Consider the following 22,179-nt stretch of genomic DNA (forward strand, 5'->3'; position numbering starts at 1 on the left):
CAGACAAGAACGAAGCATTTTACCACTCCCCGATGAGTAACAAAGTAGCCAGCAGTAGCCTTGGGTACTGAAGAAATTTTAAAACACATGGAAAGCCTGACTTAAGTTGATATTAATTACTATTATTATTGGATTCTATTGCTTAAATTGTTCTCTATGGTAGGGTAAGGAGTCTTTGCTTCCTGGCTTGCTGGGCCAGTATTTTTTTCCTGCCTGAAAACTTTCATATGAAACATAAAATGTCCGGTGTCAGAAACACCAAAGTCTTCACAGGCTAATAGATTTCAAGTTCTATTACATGGATATAAGACTGGAAATGTCTTATGTCAAAGTCTAGGACATGGAAATGTATGCTATACTTTACCTAAAGGTACACTTAAAAGTACAGGGGCTATTAAAAAAAAGTATAGGGGCTATATTCCAGATCTCTAACATGAAACTGAGAGGAAACTGTGTTTAAATTTGTTATGTGAAAAGATTAAGTGAAATAAAACTTATGTACAGGGAGATAATTCAGTTCTAACAATGCATGAAAGCCTGAGATGTAGGTCAACAAATGCACATTTCTGAAATACAGGTTTTTCTGAGTATTTCTTCTGAAGTTCTTTGAAAATTTGGCCAAACAACCCCATTTTAAGATACCAGTTCACATAATAATTAAGTCAGAACATTTGCAAGGCAAGATGTTGTTTTCCTTTATGCAGCCAGCAAAAAAAAACAGCTCTAAGCTTAGGTTGTAATGATAAAAGGATTTGGGAGCAGCTGATTTTAGCGACTCATGAAAACAACTCGCCCTTATGCTGGAAGGTATAAAGAATATGCAGAGTCTGCACTGTGCTTCTAGTGTCAGGACAAATCATTCGGGTTTTTTTTTTTTTTTTTTTTTAGATTGATGCCAATGGATGAGTAAAGGGAGAAATAAATGTACCCGCAGCTTGGTGAGGTAATACCTTTATCACAAAATCATGAGTTCTGTCTTCCATTTTGTAAATTCCATGGGGTTAACTTATGTAATTTTAAAAAATTTTAGCAGTGGAATATATATTATTAATTATATGTGAGGCTCTAAATTTTCTGCTATTTACGGTTTAAATTGTGTGGGATCTTACAGATCACAGCATCTTTTAAAAATATATGTGCTTTTTTGGCGAGGGAGATAAATGAAGGCGTGAAAGATAAGGTGATACATTCCTTTAAATCAATTAGGAAATGGTGAATACACTTGCATATATAAAGTAACTACCGAGTGTTTCCTAGATACCTAACTCTGTTGTAGTTGCCTCTTACTAGTTCTCATTTAATCCACCAGTCCCCTATTAACAGATGAAGCTGAGGCACAGAATCACCTCATTAAGAAGCGTATAAAGCATAGTGTCAGGATCTGAACCTAGACAATCTGACTCTAACGTCTATGTCCCTAATCATGGCTTTAGGTAGTCCTCAGGCTCTGTATTTATTATAGCTGACTGTGTAAGACTCAGGTAACTCCCTTCTGGCCACTTCTAAGCCATTACTGTCAGATGTTACTAATAGTAAAAACACGATATAAATGTTTAAAATGGCCATTCAATAAGAAGACTGAAAACACTGGCCTCTGGAAAGTCCCAACTTCCACGTGACTCAGAAGTTACTCAACTCTTTCCCTAAACCCAGTGCTCCACCCAGTGTAGTTAACTTCGTCGTCGCGTAGCCACAGAAACTTGCCACACTGGAAGCCGAGGGGGTGGGGTGGTGGATTTTCTAGACTGAGGATGCTGCTGCCTGGTGGTCGGCAAGGGCCCTATCGGTGTCAAACATCTGAATTTTGGACCGACATAATCTCATTTAGTGATTGTTCTGCTTGCTGTGTTGCGCCACAACAAATTTCCTTGGGCTAAATTTTCCCTCAGATTTGAGTAAAAGAGTTGAGATCACCCTAAGGAGCCTGAATACTGAGGTAGAGAAACAAATTTTTTGTTATAAAACAAACAAAAAACTTAGCGACGCGACCGCCGAATTTGCGGCAACCAAAAAGCGAGGAGCTCAGCTAAAGTGCCGGGACTCTCGGATAGATTTCTAATATGTCTTGTTCTCAACAGGCTCTTTTCAACGCTGCTCTTTTGTGGTCTCTGCCTCTAGGGAGTCCACAAGCTGTAAATCTAACGGACACCCAGCCGTGCAGCTTCCGGCCGCGCCAAGTCTGAGGAAAGCCTTTTCTGCGGTGAGCTGGTAGAGGAGACTGACGGGAGCCAGGGAATGGAGGAGCCGAGCGCGGGGCGGGGCCCCTTTCAGGCGCACTTCACAAACGCACAAAAACAAGGAAGCCGGACGGAAGGCGGTTGAAAAAAAGGCAAGGGAAGCCAGGAACAGAAGCGCGCCCCCCTCAGGATCGGTTGGTCGTTCCGAAGCTCAGCCTCGCCTGCCGGTTAAGCCCTGCTTGCCGATCACGGCCGCGCGCACGCGCGCGCACTCCCGCTGCTCTCGGGTGCTGGGCGGGGAGAGCCGCGCGCGCTAGTTAATTCTGCCAATCACGTGTCTCGGCAGCCTATCGCATGGCCAAGTCCCGCACTAGCCGCCCACTGGCGGAGGCGCGCGCGCAGACCCGCCGCTCTCAGTCGCTGAGTGAAAGCAGCGCCTCACGCGTCAGTCAGTCTGGCCAATTGCGTGTCTTTTCCGTGTCTCGCACTGCCCCGCCTTGCCACAGGATAGATTTACGGCCGCAACTGCGCGCGCTTTTTGCTTTCGCTGGGGATGGCGGAGGGAGGTACTCTTTTGCAGGGAACGGGGCTACCTGAGACCTGGACTTCCTCGGGAGTCTGCTGTGGAGTCGAGTTGAGCTCCCTTTCCGGGTCGGGGGAACTGAACCTAAGCTCATCCCTGGAGTCTCCGGGGATCTAGTGGGCTTTCTGCGGCGGGGGGCGGGGGGGGGGGGAAGAGGGACTCCTGCCTCTGGTTTGCCTCGCAAAAGTTTATGCCTCTGTCGGAGGAAATAATTCCAGTGCACTCTCCTTGAATTCCTGATTTTCTAAAGCTGTTTTTTCCCCTCCTCCTAAGGCAGAATTTGAATATTTTTTGGTAGATGAAAACAAGGAGAGTCGTGACTATGAGATAATAGCTGGTTGTGAGGTACTAGCTGGTTGATGTGTCATGAATAAATTAGTAGTCCCTATGTGGGAAGGTAAATGGAAAACTGCAAAAAGAACAAGAATGAATTATAAAGTGAAATTTGAAGAAGTATCTGTCTTACTTGTGGATGTTTTGTACACAAAATAGTCATAAAAATTGACTATAGAGAGGTGTGGTTTTGATTCTCATTTTATAATTTTTCTTTTTTAGAGAAAAGCCAAGATTTCATTTTCAAGATGGAAAGTCCATCAGACTCAGCTGCAGTTTTACCTAACACTCCTCAGGTCTCTGCAATTCCATCGTCTCCCTATACAAGTAGTTCACGAAAACAAGTATGAACATCTTTGTTCTTCCAGTGGATCCATTCTGTGTTCTAGGTATTGTGGCAGTGGTGATTTAAATTCTACTAAAGATGGTTAATTAACATAATGTGTAGCCTAAATAAGTAGATATTTTATTAAATAATTTTATGTTTTTCTTCTAAGTTAACATATATGATACCCACTAGCCTTCCGCCATGTTTTCCTCTTGAATTAATTCATTTCAGTTACTTTCAGATTAGGTTATTACAACACTCACCAAATTGAGAAAGTGAATCTGTGCAGTATTATTATGAAGGTCTTTAGTGGCAGGGTCTAGGTCTTTTCCCTACTCTGTAATTCTGAAGCACCTGGATTACTGTCAGGCATGTGCTTGTTCCTGAACAAATGCTTAATTACTGGGACAAACCTCTCAACAGTTTTAGAAAGGTGTTGATCTTGCTGAACTAAAAAGAGAATAAAACAAATGGAGTTTCCAGAAATTAAAGACATTTTGTGATGCCTTCTTTAGATATGGAGACAGCCACCTAGTGGTGTCTAGCATAGAAATGTAAGGCCTTTATTTCTGATAGATTTATTTACATCAAGAATGTTCTTCTTGATTAACATTTTTAATGTTTTGTGCTCTTTACAGCCTATGAGTGCAACACTTAGAGAAAGATTAAGGAAATCAAGATCTTCATTTAATTCTTGTTACAATGTGGTGAAACGTCTTAAAGTAGAGAATGAAGAAAATGATCAGACCTTTTCAGAGAAACCAGCATCTTCCACAGAGGAAAACTGTTTGGAATTTCAAGAAAGTTTTAAATACATGGACAGTGAATTTGAAGAAAATACTTTGAAGAATCTCAGTGTCTGTGACTCTCAGTCGCTTAATTCTGGGTCATGCAGTGCTCTCCAAAATGAGTTTGTGAATGAGAATCTGCCTAAACAAAGATTAAGCGATGAAAAAGCCAAATTGGTGAAGCAGGTTCAGGAGAAAGAAGACCTTCTTCGGAGGCTAAAACTAGTCAAAATGTATAGATCAAAGGTAAGAATTTGAGGACCATTGCATAATTTTTATTTTTATATAAATTGCAGGAAAGTAATTTAAAAAATAGAAAGTAGGAGCTTTTTTTCTTTTTTTAAGCATAATAAGCAATAAGCCAAACATTCAGAAACCTGGCTTCCAACAACTTTAATTCAACTCCAGATTTATAGTAGAAAAGGCCCGTAAACACTAGGGTAAAACTTTTAAAGAATCTCAGCTCTTATTTAATATGCAGTTAAACTTTTCTCTGTAGTTTCTAGCTTGCAGGAATGTAAGTATTAAATGTTAGATAAAAGTACGATGGTAACAGAAGGGAAAGCTGACAGTGAATTAGTAAAACTAAAAATGAGCTGTAGAGTACAATAAAAGGTATTTTTAGTAATCATCTTGTTCCCCCGCCAAATAATTGATGTGATTCAGCCATTTTATTTGAGAAAACAAATGTATATTAGGCTTTAGATTTAGATAGGTTGAATTAAGTAGAATTTGGAAGGAGATAACCTTTAATACCTGAAAAATTCATATATATGTAATAGCATATTTTCCCCCAACTACGTGGAATAAATGATGGGATAGAGTATCTCATTTATCTTAAATTTTTAGAGTTTGAAAAAAATATAATTATTAGGCCGGGTGCCGTGGCTCAAGCCTGTAATCCCAGCACTTTGGGAGGCCGAGGCGGTTAGATCATGAGGTCAAGAGCTTGAGACCATCCTGGTCAACATGGTGAAACCCCGTCTCTACTAAAAATACAAAAAATTAGCTGGGCATGGTGGCGCTTGCCTGTAGTCCCAGCTACTCAGGAGGCTGAGGCAGGAGAATTGCCTGAACTGAGGAGGCGGAGGTTGCGGTGAGCCGAGATCGCGTCATTGCACTCCAGCCTGGGTAACAAGAGCGAAACTCCATCTCAAAAAAAAAAAATTATTGAATGTTGAAAAATTTTATTTATTTATTCATTCCTTCATTTATACTTTGTTAAGAGACATGGTCTCTGTTGCCCAGCTGGAGTGCAGTCATAGCTTATTGCAGCCTTGAACTCCAGGGCTCAAGTGATCCTCTCACCTCAGTCTCCCTATAACTGAGACTATAGGCATGTGCTGTCACACCTGGCTTAAAAAAAAATTTTATTTTTTGTAGAGATAGAGTCTTGCTATTTTGCACAGGCTAGTCTTGAACTCCAAAATTTTATTTTTTGTAGAGATAGAGTCTTGCTATTTTGCACAGGCTAGTCTTGAACTCCCGGGCTCAAGCGGTCTCCCACGTTAGCCTCCCAAAGTGCTGGGATCACAGATGTGAGCCACCACGCCCTGCCTAAAAAAAAAATATTTTGAACTTGAATGTTGTAATTTTAAAGAGCAGTTTTAGATTCACAGCAAAATTGAGTGGGAAGTACAGTATAGTGTCATTTTTTTTAAAAAGTATGGTTGTAATAGAGTAGATTTTTCCCTGTATCGTTGCTTCTTGACATAGTTTTGACCCTATTTAATGATTTGATTTTTCCCTTATCATAAGGATGGCTCAGAGCTTGAACCAACAAAATAGCCCTAGAACTTGCGTGGCATTGTAACCATTCTACATATGACCAACCTACTTTTTCCTAGATAGAATTCCCATTCATCTCCATGTATGTTAGCTTTTAAATCTGCACATCCCACTAATTTAACAACTTTAAGTTGAACTAGCAGGACTAGTTATTGACATACATACATTTTTTTTTCCTGTTTCAGAATGATCTGTCTCAGTTACAGTTGTTAATAAAGAAGTGGAGAAGCTGTAGCCAGCTGTTGCTTTATGAGTTGCAGTCAGCTATGTCTGAAGAGAACAAGAAACTAAGCCTTACTCAATTGATAGACCACTATGGGTTAGATGATAAATTGCTACACTATAACAGAAGTGAAGAAGAATTTATAGATGTTTAATTCTTCATATTTGCTCCAGAATATCTTTGATAATGACAACTTAATTAAAAGATACTTATGCATTTTAAAAGGAAGATAGAAACCATTAGGGCTCAGAGAAAGGTATTCCGATGCACATCAATTAAGGGCACTCTGATATATAAATTTTAAACTAAGTTCTAAAAGGAAAATTAGTATTTTGGATAGATTTGCCAAAGAAAAATTGACATTTAAATCATGTTTAAAAAGTTATTTGGGCAGTTCTGGAAACTAGTTTTAATACATTTGTTTTTTTGTGGCAAAAAGTTTTATTTTAAATGTCAAAAATTGTCCAATCTGGTAAATGTCTAAAGTTTAAAAATTTCTGTCTCTCTCCTAAGTTTATGCACCTTGTTTCCATCCATTTACCACATACTTTCATCTGAAAATCTAGCAGGTAATTAAAGTCATATGTCCAAAACTGTATTCTTCCCTGCCTCTTCAAATTTGTTTCTCATATTCGTCATTTAGTGAAACAAGCATCTATTTCTTATAAAACTACATTTCCTTATCTCCCACCCACATCAGGTTTTCATGGCATATAAGGTTCTTCGCATTTGTTTGCCTTTCTAGCTTCATCTGTGAAATAGATTAAACTTAGGCTGCTTATTTATAAACCCACCTCCACAGGATTGGGTTTCTGCTGCCAAGTTATACAATTGTACCTATCATTTTGGCCATATATGGATATAGGAGCCAAGCTATGCTGGTCCCTGAGAATTTGGAATTTAGCTAAGGAAAAGAAAGCCCATCTGTCTGTGACTGGAGCTGTTGTATGTACACCTGGAAGGAGCAGAGCTGGCATGTTTAAGGGCAGTGGGTGTGCTTACGGAGAAAGGCAGAGGTGATAGGAGAGAACTTTGTGGATCAGAGGCTTCCTGGTTTTAGTGGCTAGTCATTCCTAGGGGCTTTCTGGATTTCTGCTTTTGGGTCCTTTTAAGTGTAAAAATAGCTTTACTTAGCTTTTTCAAAAGCACTTCCCTACTAGTTTGGCACTCCTCTGAACCCCCCTCAAGTACACCCCACTCTCAGCCCAGCCCCTCCCCATAATCTAACCAGTGTTAAATGTTAAGACCTGGGAATCCACAGAGAATTATCTAGTGAAATTTGTGGCACTGACTACTGGCAAATGGAGTCTCCAGACAGCTCACTTAGGTGAAAATGAAATTTGTGTCGCCAGAAAGATTGTAAAAAAATCAAGCCTAGTACATCTATGGTGGACTCAAGCCAACAGGACGGAGAACTTCTGGCAATCCCATCTTAAGTTTAAAGTATTTGCACCCCCATCCTGGGATCCCCACAACTCTCATCTCAGGGATAATTTTAAAGGACCCCAGATGTAGGAAATGTTACCCATGAGCACTTCCTACTGAATAAGCCAAACTGACTACTTCAGGAGTCAGTCTAGTACAAAGGAGGGGAGTCATAAAAATGCTGGTCCTATAATTTCACTTATCCCTATCCAGCACAGATCATCACTATGTGGGTGATCAATTACAGCTAAAGATTTTTTTTTTCTAAATAGGAGATTTTATAATGGCCCTCTTACTTTGTCTACATCAGTGTATATTGGATATGGTACTGAGGATTAAACTTAACACTGAGTTCATAAATTGCAGAACAGTGAGATACTGACATCATTTAGAGATTGTTGTCCATGATTCCAATGATAAGCAGTCCACAGGCTATGGAAGGGCAAAGGAGTTTTCTGGCAGTTAGTTATCTCATTATGTCATTATCAGCATCTACATGGGTAAAGTGATAAACTATTTCATGGAAATAAGTATTTTTCTGTTTGTTAAACCTTATTGGGTAGAGCACGAAATTGAATTCTATTACAACATAAAATAAATCTAGATTATGTTTCTAAAACATGTTGTACAAAGGATAGAAGGCTTGGAAAAAGCTAACAATTTATCTTGTTCTCATTGGTGAAGCAGGGAATAATCTATTCTCATAATTTTTTTCTGATTATGAAAGAAATGCTTACTGAAGAAAACGAGAAACAGAAAAGCATAAAGATAAAAATTATCCATAATTCTCATAACTTTTCTGACAGTTTTATAAAATTAGAAATGCTAGTGTGGCAAAGAATTTCTTTTTAAGGCTTTCTATACTATAACTATGAAAATATCTTTGATCCAACTCAGATTAAATGAGTAAAATAGATCTTGAATACTTTCTGATCTCAAGTCTTGTTTATTCTTGAATAAAAACAATTCATGGTATTTTACACATTTATTCATGCAGGACAAAAATTTGTATACAATTAAGGCTAAAACTAAACATTTTTTTTAAAACTAAAACATGCAGTTAAGAGGACATGCTACTTCAATTTGCCAGTAAAAAAGAAAAGGAAATCATTTTGCCCAAATGAAATGATTTTTTAAATGATTGATTTGGCCTTGTGTTTTCCTGCCAGTGTTTTTACATTTGAACAAGAGCAGGAAATGTTTTCATCATTAATCTTTCAACTTCAGCCTGTAGTACTGAAATCTCTTCAGCTTGTTGTTTTGAAATATTTGTTAACTTCTGCTGTTCCATCATGTTTTCATACCGTTCTTTGGCAATCTTTTCACAAGTCAGTTTAGACCCTATCCCAAAAATGAAGAAAGGAATTAGATTATTTATCAATACTTTCAAATACAGAAGCAGCACTCAGAATCAATTAAGCATGTAGAAGAAATGCTGGTAGCAAAAAGGCATATGTACTTGTATCTTCATTGCAGCACTATCACAATAGCAAAGACAAAGAATCACCCTAGGTACACCATCAACAGTGGACTGAATAAAGAAAATGTGGTACATATATACCATGGGACACAGCCATTAAAAAAAGAATGAAATCATGTCCTTTGCAACAACATGAATGCAGCTGGAGGCCATTATCCTAAGCAAATTAATACAGAACAGAAAACCAAATACCACATGTTCTCACTTATAAATGGCAGCTAAACAGTGGATACTTATGGACATAAAGATGGCAACAGGAAACACTTGGGGGCCAGGAATGGTGGCTAACGCCTGTAATCCCAGCACTTTGGATAGCTGAGATGGATGGATCACTTGACCTCAGGAGTTCGAGACCAGCCCGGCCAATGTGGCAAAACCCACTCTCTACAAAAAATACAAAAATTAGCCAGGTGTAGGGGTGCGTGCCTGTGGTCCCAGGTACTTGGCGGGGCTGAGTTGCCAGGATCATATGAGTCCAGGAGGTAGAGGTTTCATTGAGCTGAGATCATGCCACTGTACTCCAGTGTGGGCAACAGAGGGAGACCCTGTCTCAAGAAAACGAACAAAAAAAAAAAATCCCAAAACACTGGGGACTACTAGAAGGACGAGGCAGGGAGGGAGGAAAGGCTGAAAAATTACAGGGTACCATGCTCACTACTTGCGTAACAGGATCATTCCATACCCTAAAACCTCAGCATCACACCATATACCCAAGTAGGTAGGGGTTTCCATAGTGTAGTGGTTATCACGTTTGCCTCACACAATATACCCAAGTAACAAACTCGTATATGTACTCTCTGAATCTAAAATAAAAGTTGACATTATTTTAAACAATTTTTTGAAAAGAAATGGTGGTAGCTTTTTATTGTATAGATTTTAGGATTACTGATTACTTTTTTTTTTGGCATGGCTTGCTTACTTTAATAACAATACATATACCATGTTATGATGGAATGTAAATTCAGTTTACATAGGAGAATTTCACAAGTTTAATAGCATTCTGCACTATATAAAAGTTTGGGTATACTGTCTGGCCAAACCAGCTTGCTCATAAGTCATTAATCAAATCCATTATAGGTCATTTGTTCAGTTTAATGTTTACAATTCTTACGGAAAAAATAAGCAATGCACACACTTAAAAAGTGCTCATTTACCTTTGCTATGAGTGTTAAAAATATTTCTATTTCAAGGTGACATTTAAAATTTATTCTAATATAACAGCAGCAAAAATATAATTCACAGTTACACAAGAACTAAACTAGAATCCATAAATTATTCTCATGTTTACAACTGAGATTCTTTAATAAATACTACTGTCATGCAGCTCTACTGTAAGCTTTCTACATTTGGTTTAAACACATGCACATATACATATTGTTAGTTGTGGGAAGCTTTACAAGTTATATTCCATGAACTTTTTGGACAGAGTTCTAAAAGGGCCAGACTGTCCACAAAACGGGCAGAAAAAAGTTAAATTAACTGGGGCAAATAGGACTCATACAACATCCAAAACATCTGAGATTCTGCAGCAAACTGGGAGTACTTCAGGGTTGGCCTGTTACTTTCTTTAGAACTAAGTTCAGCTGAATAATTTAAGAAGGTGGTCATTTCAACATATCAACTGCATTTAGGTGACATGCTTCTTTTAAGTTAACTTGACTTCCTTGAATGACCTAGTTAGTAAACTAGCCACTACTAATGTGGTCACACCAGGCAAATCAAGCCTGCAAGAAAGGAAGCCAATATTCAAAATGCCATTTTACCATCTAAACCCATACAACTTAGTTTATTTTCAACAATATGTAACTTCAATAAAGAGATGTCTAACTAAAGTAAGCTCCTTCAACAAGACCAAGACAGCATCTCTTCTTCTAAGGCTTAGGTTTTGCCCAGTATTCCCGATACATGGAATAGCCCATACCAACAGCCATTGCTCCTACAACAAAGCCCTGGGCTGCCACACGCATGTGGATCAGATGAACAGACATTTTAGTACTTCCCCTGCTCTTCAATTTGTATAACCCATAGGCAACAATTGCTGCAAAACCTGCCATTCCAATGGGTACGAATGCTTCTCTAGCTTTTCTAATAAGTTTGGATCCCTGATCTTCATCATATGAAGAAAGGGAAATATCTGGGTCTGTTGACATAGTGGTTGCTTGAAGAATCTCCCTGAGAATTTTCTATGAGGTTCCAGAGCGAGGAAACCTCTCCCACGCCAACCCACGTCTCTCTCTTTTTTTTTTTTTTTGGAGACAGAGTCTCACTTTGTCACCCAGACTGGACTGCAGTGGCACCATCTCAGCTCACTGTAACCTCCACCTCCCAGATTCAAGTGATTCTCCTGCCTGTATCCCAAGTAGCTGGGACTATAGGTGCATGCCACCATGCCTGGCTAATGTTTTTGTATTTTTGGTAGAGACAGGGTTTCACTGTGTTAGCCAGGATGGTCTTGATCTCCTGACCTCATGATCAGGAGATCATGGCTTCCCAGATTGCTGGGATTACAGGCATAAGCCACCATGCCTGGCCACTGATTACTTTTAAAGAAACCTACAGTTAAAGAAAAAAAAAATGCTTATCCATTACATTACAGATGTCAGGGGGAAAACAAAAAACATGCTTACCCATTGCATTACAGATGTCTTTTCTCTCTGAGACAGCTACCAACTCTTCTCGTAGATTACAGCTTAGGGTATAATTTGCTATATCTTTTTGATTGCTGAACTTTCCAAGTTTTTTAAGTAGTTTCTTGCAGTTTTCCACATTCTTTTTGTGGGTCTGAAATTTTTGTTCCCATTATACCCCACAAAGTTAATTTTGAAAAATGTAAGTTATCCTATAACGACATTATTCTTATATTTTAAATACATTATCATCATTAAGATAACATCTTACCACCATATCCATAGTGCCTGGCATAGTAGGGACTCAAGTTGTTTATTGAAAGGATAGAATGGTATGTTAATACCAATTTTAGAAAAAACATGTAAATTTTTAAAAAGCTTGAGATTGCTTTGTTTCTATCTAATATACGCTACATAATAAAACTATGCATTTTTATTGAGTTATGATTAAATAAAATGTTTCCAATGCCAAGCAGAGACTACCAACACTCCTATTACATAAAGCCTAACCTAATGTGAAATAGAAAATCCACTTACACTCAGATAGGTCCCCAGGGGTTAATTCTAATATTAAAGGAAGTGCTTAATTCTATTTCATTGGGTACGACTGCAAAGACACTACTTAGGGACTTCTAATTACCTCATAAGTACTAGTAAATGACCAAGACTTTCTTAGGACCTAGGTAAATTCATGATTTGAAATATTAATACTTTGCTCAAATGATTTACAACTGTTAGGATATAATAACCAATATCTTTGAGACTTACCTTATCTAAAACAGCAATGGTTTGTTCCATTATTCCAATCTGAATACTAATCAGAGCCTCATAGTTTGGTTCATTTAGGAACTTTGAGATTAAAAAAAAAAAGTAAGGATATTTTTCTCTCGTTCAATAGGTAACTTTATAAAGATTGTTTTAGTTTTGAAAGTTACTGTTTTTCATAATAAGTATCTATGTAAGTTAAGATTGATTTGGCTTAGTCGGGCGCTGTGGCACATGCCTGTAATACCAGCACTTTGGGAGGCTGAGGAGGGTGGATCACCTGAGGTCAGGAGTTTGAGACCAGCCTGACTAATAAGCCTTGTCTCTACTAAAAAATAAAAAAATTAGCTGGGTATGGTGGTGCATGCCTGTAATCCCAGCTACTCAGGAGGCTGAGGCAGGAGAAGCACTTGAACCTGGGAGGTGGAGCATACAGTGAGCTAAGATCATACCATTGCACTCCAGCCTGGGCAAAAAGAGCAAAATGCCATCTCAAAAAAGAAAAATTGATTTGGCATTTGTGCCATAATATTTCCTTATATTTAGTCATCAATACATTCACGTACACTAATTGTCACATCAAAGCACAAATTATTACAAATGCCTAGTTTATTTTCTCATTCATTCATTCATTTATTCAACTCACCAAACATTTAATTGTTCCACTTGAGTATCATACTAACAAAGTCCTAGTTAAAGACACTGAGGGAGATACAAAGATAAATAACATGTCCTAGTCTTCATGGGAAAACGATCATATAGATATGATTGGCTGCCAGAAGACATGTAGAATGTCGTGCTAATTCAAAGGTGGTTTGTGATGAGATGGAATTTCTCCTGGCTTGGGAAATCAAGAAAGGTTTTATGAAGAAGTGGGTGGTATTTAAACTAGATCTTGAAAAGTAGATTTGGCATGTACAAAAAAGCAAACTAAGAAGAGAAGCTGCTAGGAGGTGAAAAGTATACAAATGGGGCATGGCTTAGAATCCACAGAACTTAGATTAGTTTTTAGAAGTGATTGTTGAAGTTAGAAAAACAGAGGACATCATTCCGGGAGAGGTATGGAAAAAAACACAAACACAGCTAAGGCAAAAATCTTGAACTGCTATATTGAAGTGTTAGAGGCAAAAGAGAATCCAGTGAAAGAGGCAGAGTGGTATGACATGTTGGAAGAAAAATTAATTTAGGGTGATGAAAGCCAAAGGAATGGGAAATTAAGATGGTTAAATGCTACAGAGAATTGAAGGATGGTAATGAGTGGGAAAAGGACCATTGGGTTTGACTGGAAATCCTTAGTGAGCTCTAAGTAAAATGATTCTACTGAATGGGTCATGAAGAAGTGGACGTAGAAAATGCAAACTACTAAAAGAAAAATAACCCACAAATACATTAGAAAACACTCCTGGCTTAGAATATGCTTGATATCATAGAGGCTTCTTATTAATACTGGCTAAAGGAATGAATACACTAATGAATAAAATTAAAACTATGTAGGGGGGTAGGGAGAACTTACCTTTTGACGATCTCTTGAGAAAAATAGCATCTGAATATCCCAAGCCTTCTGATTTAGATCTTCCCTTTCCATCTCCATTTTCTTATGTTCCCACTCAATTTGAAATATTCTTTTGTGTACATCTTTACTTTCCATCATGCTAGCAATTTTCTTTTGTCCTTGAGTCTTTTAAAAAAAGTACATTAGATATCCATGTAATACGATTCTGCATATAGAACACAGAATGTGTTGACTGCTAGTTTTAGAAAACAGTTGGATCACAGAGATAATTCTATCTTCTTTTTAAGAAGCAGATATTTAAAAATGGCTTCTTGGGCAAAATATCACTATAAAGCATGATAGTCACTAAACAGAAGAGATTATAAGATACATTTAAATGGCATTTTACTTTATATGTCAACAAATAGGAACTTTTTTGTCTCACCCAATCTGTCAACCTGTATGCCTTTTTATCCCTACTCATTATCCTCCCACCTGATAAAGGACTATAGTTTAATGGATAAAGGACTATAGTTTAATGCAGGAAGGCACAGCAATATCTGGTTGGCAGGAGGAAAAAAAGTTAAAAATGACACTTCAACACCTAGCTGTTTTGCACTTCACCTTGAATTGTCTACATAAAATTTAGGAATATTTTCATAAAATTGTTCATAGATTGCTAATTGTGAAACCACCATGTCTCTAAAATAAATCTGTACAGGAATTCTATCAGTTAACATTTTACATTCTTCCTCACTTCGCTTTCAAGATAGCTTTTTGAAGTTCATGCCACCAGTCTATATTATCTGCTACTGTTTTTTGTTATTTTCATCTTCTGATTATGGCTTGATCTTTCAATTCCTTGGATTTCACGTTTTCAGTGATTATTTTCTCTATCTCACTTCAGCCACCCAATTCCCATGGTCATATACTTTGCCTTCACTAGCTCCAAAACATTAAGTTTAAATATTTCTCTGGAGCTTGAACTTTCTCAACTGGGGGAAATATTGCTCCACCAGAGAATATTTGGAAACATTTTTGGCTGATACAACTGGAGGCTCTAGCATCTAGTGGATAGTGGCCAGGAATGTTGCTAACCATCAGGCACAGGACAGCCCCCACAACAAATAATCATCTGGCCCCGAATGTCAATTTTCCAAGGTTGAGAAACACTGCCTTAAAGCTATATCTCCTCTCTGGTTTTTTTTCAACCCATTTTTTGGTAAGACTTATTTATAGCCACTTTTTGGGGGGACAGGGGGATAGAGTCTCACTCTGTTGCCAGGCTGGAGTGCGGTGGCACAATCTCAGCTCACTGCAACCTCCGACTCTTTGGTTCAAGCGATTCTCCTGCCTCAGTCTCAACTAATTTTTGTATTTTTATTAGAGATGAGGTTTCACCATGTTGGCCAGGATGGTCTCCATCTCCTTACCTCATGATCTGCCCACCTCGGCCTCCCAAGCCTATAGTTACTATTTTTACTTCCTCATTTCACATTATTTCTTCAGCCATCACCAACTGAGGTCCTGCCCTAACCCTTCACCAAGACTACTGTTGTCAAGTAATTGACAAGATGCATGTACTCCTCCCTCCTCGGAACTGTTTCTCTCACGGTTTCTAGGAGACCATATTTCCTACATATTGGCAGTTCCTCTTCAGTCTCCTTTCCTGATTTTTTCTCTGCTAGATCTTCCCAGAGTTGGACTTTGGGTACTAATCCAAACTCCCTTTTCTCTGTCTACCTACTTCCAAGGTGGTCTCAAGTAATTTCATGGCTTAAATTACCTTTATGCAGATATCTACATGTAAGAATTCATATGTACTTATCTATAAGTGATCTATATATAGAACACTTCTAAATTTAGATCTCAGCCTTGAACTCTTGACTGTCCACTTCGTATTTCCACTGGGATGTCTTCTAGCATCTCAAATTTAACAAAGGTCAAATTCTTCACTTTATTTCTTCTGCCAGAGCTACCCCTCCCCATTCTCTCTCATGCCAGTTAATGATACCACCATCTACTGAGTTGCTCTAGCCAACATTTTAGGAATTATACTTGATCTCTCTCTCTCTTTACTTTACCTTTCACATTTAACCTGTCAGCAAATCCAATAATAAATGTTGCACCCACCATCAAAATGAGTAAAAGCTAGATAAACTGCAAAATCATCACAGTGCTGAGGTAACAGCAATTAAATAGCCTGAAATCTAAGGAAACACAGGTGCAATTAAGGAAAAATGGGAGAAAGCACTAGCCAATTTGTGCAGATCATAGGAGGAAGTGATGCCTGGCACCATTAAGGAGGTTAAACATTCAGATAAAAATTTTAGCAAATTGCTAAAGGCTGGGTGTGAGCTAGTATGAGGATACAGACCTCATGGGAGCCAGAGACAAAATGGGATGTTCACATCCACTTGCAGACCCGTTTCTACAAACCTCCACCAGCGGTCTTCACCAGAAAGACAGGGAGCAGGGTGCGAAGCTGGAGAAAGTCTCCTTTAGTAGTACAGGCCTGGAGGCCAATACTGTGGGAAAGGCACAAGACCCTGCCCAGATCCTTTCTCTTACAGAACAAAAGTTTTGAGCCACTGAGAGAAGGGCAAGAAACCCTATTACTCCCAGGGCCAGAATAGCAATTTCCTCTAGAGGCGAGTTGTGATAAATACATCATAGGAAACTGTAACTATCTAGAAAGACATGACAACCAAATAAAATGTATCCTAATGAGATCTGGAACAGAAAAATGACCTTAAGTAAAAACTAAGAAAAAGTAAATAGTTTGTACTTAGTTAATAATAATGTGTCAATATTAGTTCAAAGTTGTGACAAACATACCATACTGATGGAAAATAATAAAAATATAGAAAACTGGATAAGGGGTATATGGGAATTCTTTGTACTATCTTTATAACTTTTCTAAAACAAAAATTTTTGGAAAGAGTAGACAACATGTATGAAAAAAAGGGAATTTCAGCAGAGGGATGGAAACTATAAGAGTTAAACAGAAATACTAAATATATGTCTGTCCATCTATTGATCTACCTATCAATCAACAATAATGTGGTAATGGATATTTTGCCTTTGAAGGGCTTATAATCAGACTAGACACAGCATAAGAAAGAATGAATGAACTTGAATATAGGCCAATAGAAATTACCCAAACTGAAACACAAAGAGAACAAAGAGTGAAAAACAATGAATATAGAATATCTAAGAGATGTGGAACAATATCAGACAATCTGACACATGTGTAATTGGAATCCCAGTAGAAAAAGAGAGAGTGAACAGTGCAGAAGAAATATTCAGAGATAATCAATGAGAATTTTCCAAAGATAATGACAAAATCAAATCGCAGATTGAGGAAGCTCAGAGAACCTCAAGAATCTCATGCACACGTGCACACCACCCCAACCCCTGCCGCCTAGGCACATTGTGTTCAAAATGCTGAAAGCCAAAGATAAAAATCTCAAAGGCAGGCACATTAAATTCAGAAGACCAAAGATAAAAAATACAGCAAAAAACATTGTCAGAAACTATATAGATGTTCAAAAGAAAATTAACATCTTTAAAATGAAAAGAGGGAGAGAACAAATGAATGAACCTGGCAATCCAGTGAATCTAGCAAACTATCTTTTAACAATGAAGGTGAATTTAAAACTTTTTCAGATAAAGAAAAACTAAGAGAATTCATTACTAGCAGACTTGTACTTCAGTTAAGTTAAAGGAAGTTCTTTAAGCAGAAGGTAAATGACACAAGATGGAAATCTGGATCTACACAATGAAATAAAGATCTTTTGAAATAGCAAAAATTAAGGTAAATAGAAAATACTTCATATTTTTATTCTAAAAGATAACAAGCAAAAATAATAGCAATATATATTTCTGTTTATAGCATCTATAAAAGTAAAATGTTTGAAACAGCACAAAATCCCCATACATTTAGAAATTAAATAACAAACTTTTAAATAACCCATGAGTCACACAGGAACTCACAAAAGAAATTAGAAAATATTTAAATGGAAAGAAAATTAAAACACAAAATATTAAAATTTATAGAATATAGATAAAGTAAAGCTTATAGGGAAATTTATAACACCAAATGTTAATATTAGAAAAAAAGTAAGGACTGAAATCAACTAACCAAGCTTACTTAAGATTATCTTTGTGTGAGTAGGTTGGGCCTAACAAAATGATGGCATACTAAAATGAACATTTAGCTCCGTGATCCTTCCTGAACCTTACAATTATGGAGGGAGGGCTGGGCAAGGTGGCTCACGCTTGTAATCCCAGCACCTTGGGAGGCTGGGGCAGGCAGATCATGAGTCAGGAGTTCAAGACCAGCCTGGCCAATATGGTGAAACCCTGTTTTTACTGAAAATACAAAAAATTAGCCAGGCATTGGGGCTCACACCTGTAGTCTCAGCTACTCAGGAGGCTGAGGCAGAACAATTGCTTGACCTGGGAGGCAGAGGTTGCAGTGAGACTCTGTCTCCAAAAAAAAAAAAAAAAATTATGGATGGAGGAGGGAGGAGCTTTTAAAAAATACTCATGCCTGGGGTGGAGGGTCTGGGCACATTTATCAAGTTCTTCAAGTGACTCTAATCTGCAGTCACAGGAAATCACTGACTTAATTACTTATGAAAATGGGAGAATAATGAAAAATATTTGAAAAATTACTTATGAAAATGGGAGAATAATGAAAAATATTTGAAAAATTACTTATGAAAATGGTAGAATAATGAAAAATATTTGGAAAATTACTTATGAAAATGGGAGAATAATGAAAAATATTTGACAGGGCAGGCAATATATTATATTTTCTTTAAAGAAGTATAATTGGCCAGGTGCAGTGGCTCATGCCTGTAATTCCAGCACTTTGGGAGGCCAAAGCAGGAGGATCGCTTGAGCTCAGGAGTTCAAGATCACCCTGGGCAACATATTAAGACTGTTTTTACAAAAAAAAGAATTGTAAAACCATTAGTCGTGTGTGGTGGTGCGAACCTGTACTCCCAGCTACGCTCAGGGTGAAGGCAGGAGGATCTATTAAGCCCAGAGGTTAAGGCTGCAGTGAGCCATGATTGTGCCACTACACTCTAACCTGAGTAACAAAGCAAGACCTTGTCTAAAAAAAAAAAAAAACAGCATAATTACCCGAATCACAGAATTCAAGTCTTCAATTACGTTCTTGTTGATGAGAATTGCATCAGCATACTGCAGTACTAGCTGGAAATTTTCCAGTTCTACTTGTCCTTGTTTAAGAAGAATTTGGATTGTCAAATTCAACTGGAATCTCACTTTCTCGTCCTGTAATCTAAAGTAAAATGAACTTCAAAGCAAGTAGTTGTAATATATTTCAAATTTCATCTATTATCTGAGAATATAAAATTCAAATCAGCTTAAGGAAAACATGTCGAAGATTAGTGTGGAGAACATTTTCCTGATGATGAGCTTTCCTGGAGGTCTCTCTGAAACCTTTTCCTATTGATGCGGAATTATACCTGGATTGTTCAAAGAATGGTATGGACAGAAACACATTTATAGACTTTTACTTTACGATTAAGAAAAGTATATAATTTTGACTATAATAAAAGTAAAGTAAAAATAAAGAAAATAGAGATGCTTTTAAATAACAAATCTGGCCGGGCACGGTGATTCATGCATGTAATCCCAGCATTTTGGGAGGCTGAGGCAGGTGGATCATCTGAGGTCAGGAGTTCAAGACCAGTCTGGCCAATATGGCGAAACTCTGTCTCTACTAAAAATACAAAAATTAGCCAGGCGTGGTGGCAGGTGCCTGTAATCCCAGCTTCCTGGGAGGCGGAGGCACGAGAATCTCTTGAACCTGAGAAGCAGAGGTTGCAGTCAGCTGAGATTGTGCCACTGCACTCCACCTTGGGTGACAAAGTGAGGCTCCATCTCAAAATAAATGAATAAATAAAAAATAAATAAATAACAACTCTATTAAAATTCTGAACTTATTTATTGATTTCTTATACCGTATTAACAATATTTAATCTGTAAGCTACTTAACAAATCTATTTCTGGGTAATTCATATTCCTCTCTATAGCCTAAATCTAAAAATGATGTGTAACAATGAATTTGGGAATGTCAGAGAAGTAAATATAGCCAAAAAATGAAGCAAGGACTTAAATATCTTAATCACTTAGTAAACAACAACAAGCTCCCCTAAAGAAAAAGATATTAGTTGGCTGGGTGTCTGTATGAAAAGTTCTTAGACATCTGCTTAAGTTTCCACATGGTTAGCTAATATGGCTTTAGCCCCAAAATACTGACTGGAAGAAACAGGTTCTTTGTATTTTTATGCAGAATAGACAGAGTTAAAATAATATTAAGATTTTTCTAAAACTTGTTTATTTGTAATAAGAGCAATAAAACGTGGGAAAGTTCCATCCTGAATCAATGTCTAATTTAAGAAAGCACACTTTTTAAAATAGAAATGTTAAAGCACAGTGCTGGAAGGGAGATAGCTGTAAAGCAGTCAGTCAGTAGACATTCTCCCGCAGTGATAACACAACCTGACTTAGCCCTATTAGACTCTGAATAGGTGAACATGAAAGAAAGCTTCAAATTACAGGATGAGTTCATGGAATACTCTCTCAATCTCCTGTTGCACCTTTTCCTCCTCCTCAACTCTCTTCCGGAGGAAAGCTGCCATTTCCAATAAGCCAGCTGCTTTCTGCTTTACCTAAAGAAAACAAGTCAGAAACATGTCAGGACATATGGAGCTTCAATTTTAAGGGACATACATCTTCTAATTTTTTAAATGTAAAAATCTTAATAGGTCTATCTTTCAAAGAAAGTAATAAAAATTTAAATTTAAATGTCTGAAACTTACATCAGATAGTCCATGAACAATTTGAAAAGCACAAATTTGCTTCTTGGTGAAAATCAAGTATGCAAGCAACTATAAATTCTCTTACAGCTTATTTTTAAAATATGTTCTCATCACTTTAAGTGAAATTATAGAACCACAGGTACTTTAACAAAAATGTGTGAGCAAGATGTATGTGGGCACTAAATTTAGGCAATTTGGGGGAGTGGTCAAGAAGCAACAAGAGAAAGCATTCTCTTCCCAAATAAACACACTCTCAAATTTTTATCCGTTGCTATCTTCTAGCAAAATTATAAAGTTGGTTCTGCTGAGCTAAATATAATTCTAATCTATGCAAAATAGATAACCTACAACAACAGTGCTGTCTAAGAAAAATATAATGTGAGCCATAAATGTGAGTTACATATATTAATTTTAAATTTTACAGTAGCTACATTATAAAAAGTGAAATGGAGATGAACTTAATTTTACTAATATATTTTATTTAATTCAATATACCCAGAATATTATCACTTCAACCTATAATCAGTATAAAAATACTAATCAGACGTATTTCTTTTTGTTCATATTAAGGCTTCTAAATCTGTATATGTTTTCCACTTACAGCACATCTCAATTATGACTAGCAATATTTATTTCAAGTGCATAATAACCACTTGCGGCTAACGGCCACTATTTTGAACAGCACCAGTCTAAAAGCAACAGGCTTACACTTAGCCTTCAATAGCACCAGGGTTAATACAGTATTTCATTATGTTCTTATTACTATGACCAAATACTACCCTAGCAGGGAAACCTAAATAATGAGCTTTTCTGGTTACACTGACCAATGTAAACTATGACCTTGATATTAGCATACTAAAAATTGAATTAAGTTAAAATAGTATATACTTTCTGTTCATTTTCCACTTTTGTTCGTCTTGTCATGCAGAAATGATTCCAGACCAAAGGGTCCAAGCCTTCTGGCATGTTACTAATATTGTCCAACTCATCCATGGCTTTCATTAATTGGGCAAAGGCATCCTTATTCAATTTGCCAGATCCTGGTCGTTCTCCGAAAGGGACAACACGAGTTGTATCTGAGTGCATTTTCTGTTTGGGAATCCTGGTATTACCAAGAGAAGCCCATCAATATTTCACATTCTCACAAAAACATCAATGTTAATTAGGCCCTTAGCACAGGCATAACATATTGTATGGCTCTTTCCTTTGGCATTTGAGGGCTGATGGGTGAGTTATTCCACAGATAAAGGCACCCACTTTGCCCTTGCTTCCATACTCTCCAGATTCTCAGATGTGACCTTGGCTAGACT

General features: G+C 37.4%; 2 protein-coding genes and 1 pseudogene across 20 annotated transcripts in view; 1 reads left to right on the forward strand and 2 right to left on the reverse strand.

Annotated features, from left to right (window-relative positions):
• The first annotated feature begins 1,702 nt into the window (after nucleotides 1–1,702).
• SFR1 (SWI5 dependent homologous recombination repair protein 1) lies at nucleotides 1,703–6,818 on the forward strand. 10 transcript variants are annotated; one of them, XM_078346441.1, is made up of 5 exons: nucleotides 1,703–1,936; nucleotides 2,079–2,329; nucleotides 3,316–3,482; nucleotides 4,060–4,455; nucleotides 6,183–6,818. In XM_078346441.1, the coding sequence occupies exons 4-5, from the start codon at nucleotides 4,063–4,065 to the stop codon at nucleotides 6,372–6,374; spliced, it is 585 nt and encodes a 194-aa protein (XP_078202567.1). In that variant the 5' UTR covers nucleotides 1,703–1,936; nucleotides 2,079–2,329; nucleotides 3,316–3,482; nucleotides 4,060–4,062; the 3' UTR covers nucleotides 6,375–6,818. The 10 variants fall into 10 exon arrangements, with proteins under 10 accessions (XP_078202567.1, XP_009008481.1, XP_035124898.1 ...); XM_009010233.5 differs by having other exon boundaries at nucleotides 3,316–3,437; XM_035269007.3 differs by having other exon boundaries at nucleotides 2,079–2,200; nucleotides 3,316–3,437.
• A 1,753-nt stretch (nucleotides 6,819–8,571) lies between these two features.
• Nucleotides 8,572–22,179, reverse strand: part of CFAP43 (cilia and flagella associated protein 43) — a 100,058-nt gene continuing 86,450 nt past the window's right edge. For 5 of the 9 annotated variants that reach the window (XM_078346429.1, XM_002756581.7, XM_078346428.1 and 2 more), the window contains 7 exons: nucleotides 21,758–21,971; nucleotides 20,607–20,719; nucleotides 19,164–19,323; nucleotides 14,031–14,195; nucleotides 12,521–12,601; nucleotides 11,753–11,906; nucleotides 8,572–8,986 (listed from right to left, as the gene is read on the reverse strand). In XM_078346429.1, the coding sequence (XP_078202555.1) occupies nucleotides 8,820–8,986; nucleotides 11,753–11,906; nucleotides 12,521–12,601; nucleotides 14,031–14,195; nucleotides 19,164–19,323; nucleotides 20,607–20,719; nucleotides 21,758–21,971 (1,054 nt within the window). In that variant the 3' untranslated portion in view covers nucleotides 8,572–8,819. Of the gene's footprint in view, nucleotides 8,987–11,752; nucleotides 11,965–12,520; nucleotides 12,602–14,030; nucleotides 14,236–19,163; nucleotides 19,324–20,606; nucleotides 20,720–21,757; nucleotides 21,972–22,179 lie in introns of those variants that run through there. The other 4 variants (XR_013525115.1, XR_013525114.1, XR_013525113.1 and 1 more) reach the window with 3 other exon arrangements.
• LOC103796801 (HIG1 domain family member 1A, mitochondrial pseudogene) lies at nucleotides 10,026–11,331 on the reverse strand (annotated as a pseudogene). The gene has a single exon (XR_013525116.1). The product of XR_013525116.1 is annotated as an HIG1 domain family member 1A, mitochondrial pseudogene (transcript).

Source organism: Callithrix jacchus, chromosome 12 (assembly GCF_049354715.1).
Source record: "Callithrix jacchus isolate 240 chromosome 12, calJac240_pri, whole genome shotgun sequence".
NCBI classification, from domain to species: Eukaryota; Metazoa; Chordata; class Mammalia; order Primates; family Cebidae; genus Callithrix; species Callithrix jacchus.

What these genes read in the sequence shown, in the direction of transcription:
- SFR1 (XM_054243295.2), top strand. An exon ending in CAAGTAGTTCACGAAAACAA is followed by an intron (nt 3,438 to 4,059) that starts GTATGAACATCT and finishes TGCTCTTTACAG; the next exon opens with CCTATGAGTGCAACACTTAG. An exon ending in TCAAAATGTATAGATCAAAG is followed by an intron (nt 4,456 to 6,182) that starts GTAAGAATTTGA and finishes TTCCTGTTTCAG; the next exon opens with AATGATCTGTCTCAGTTACA.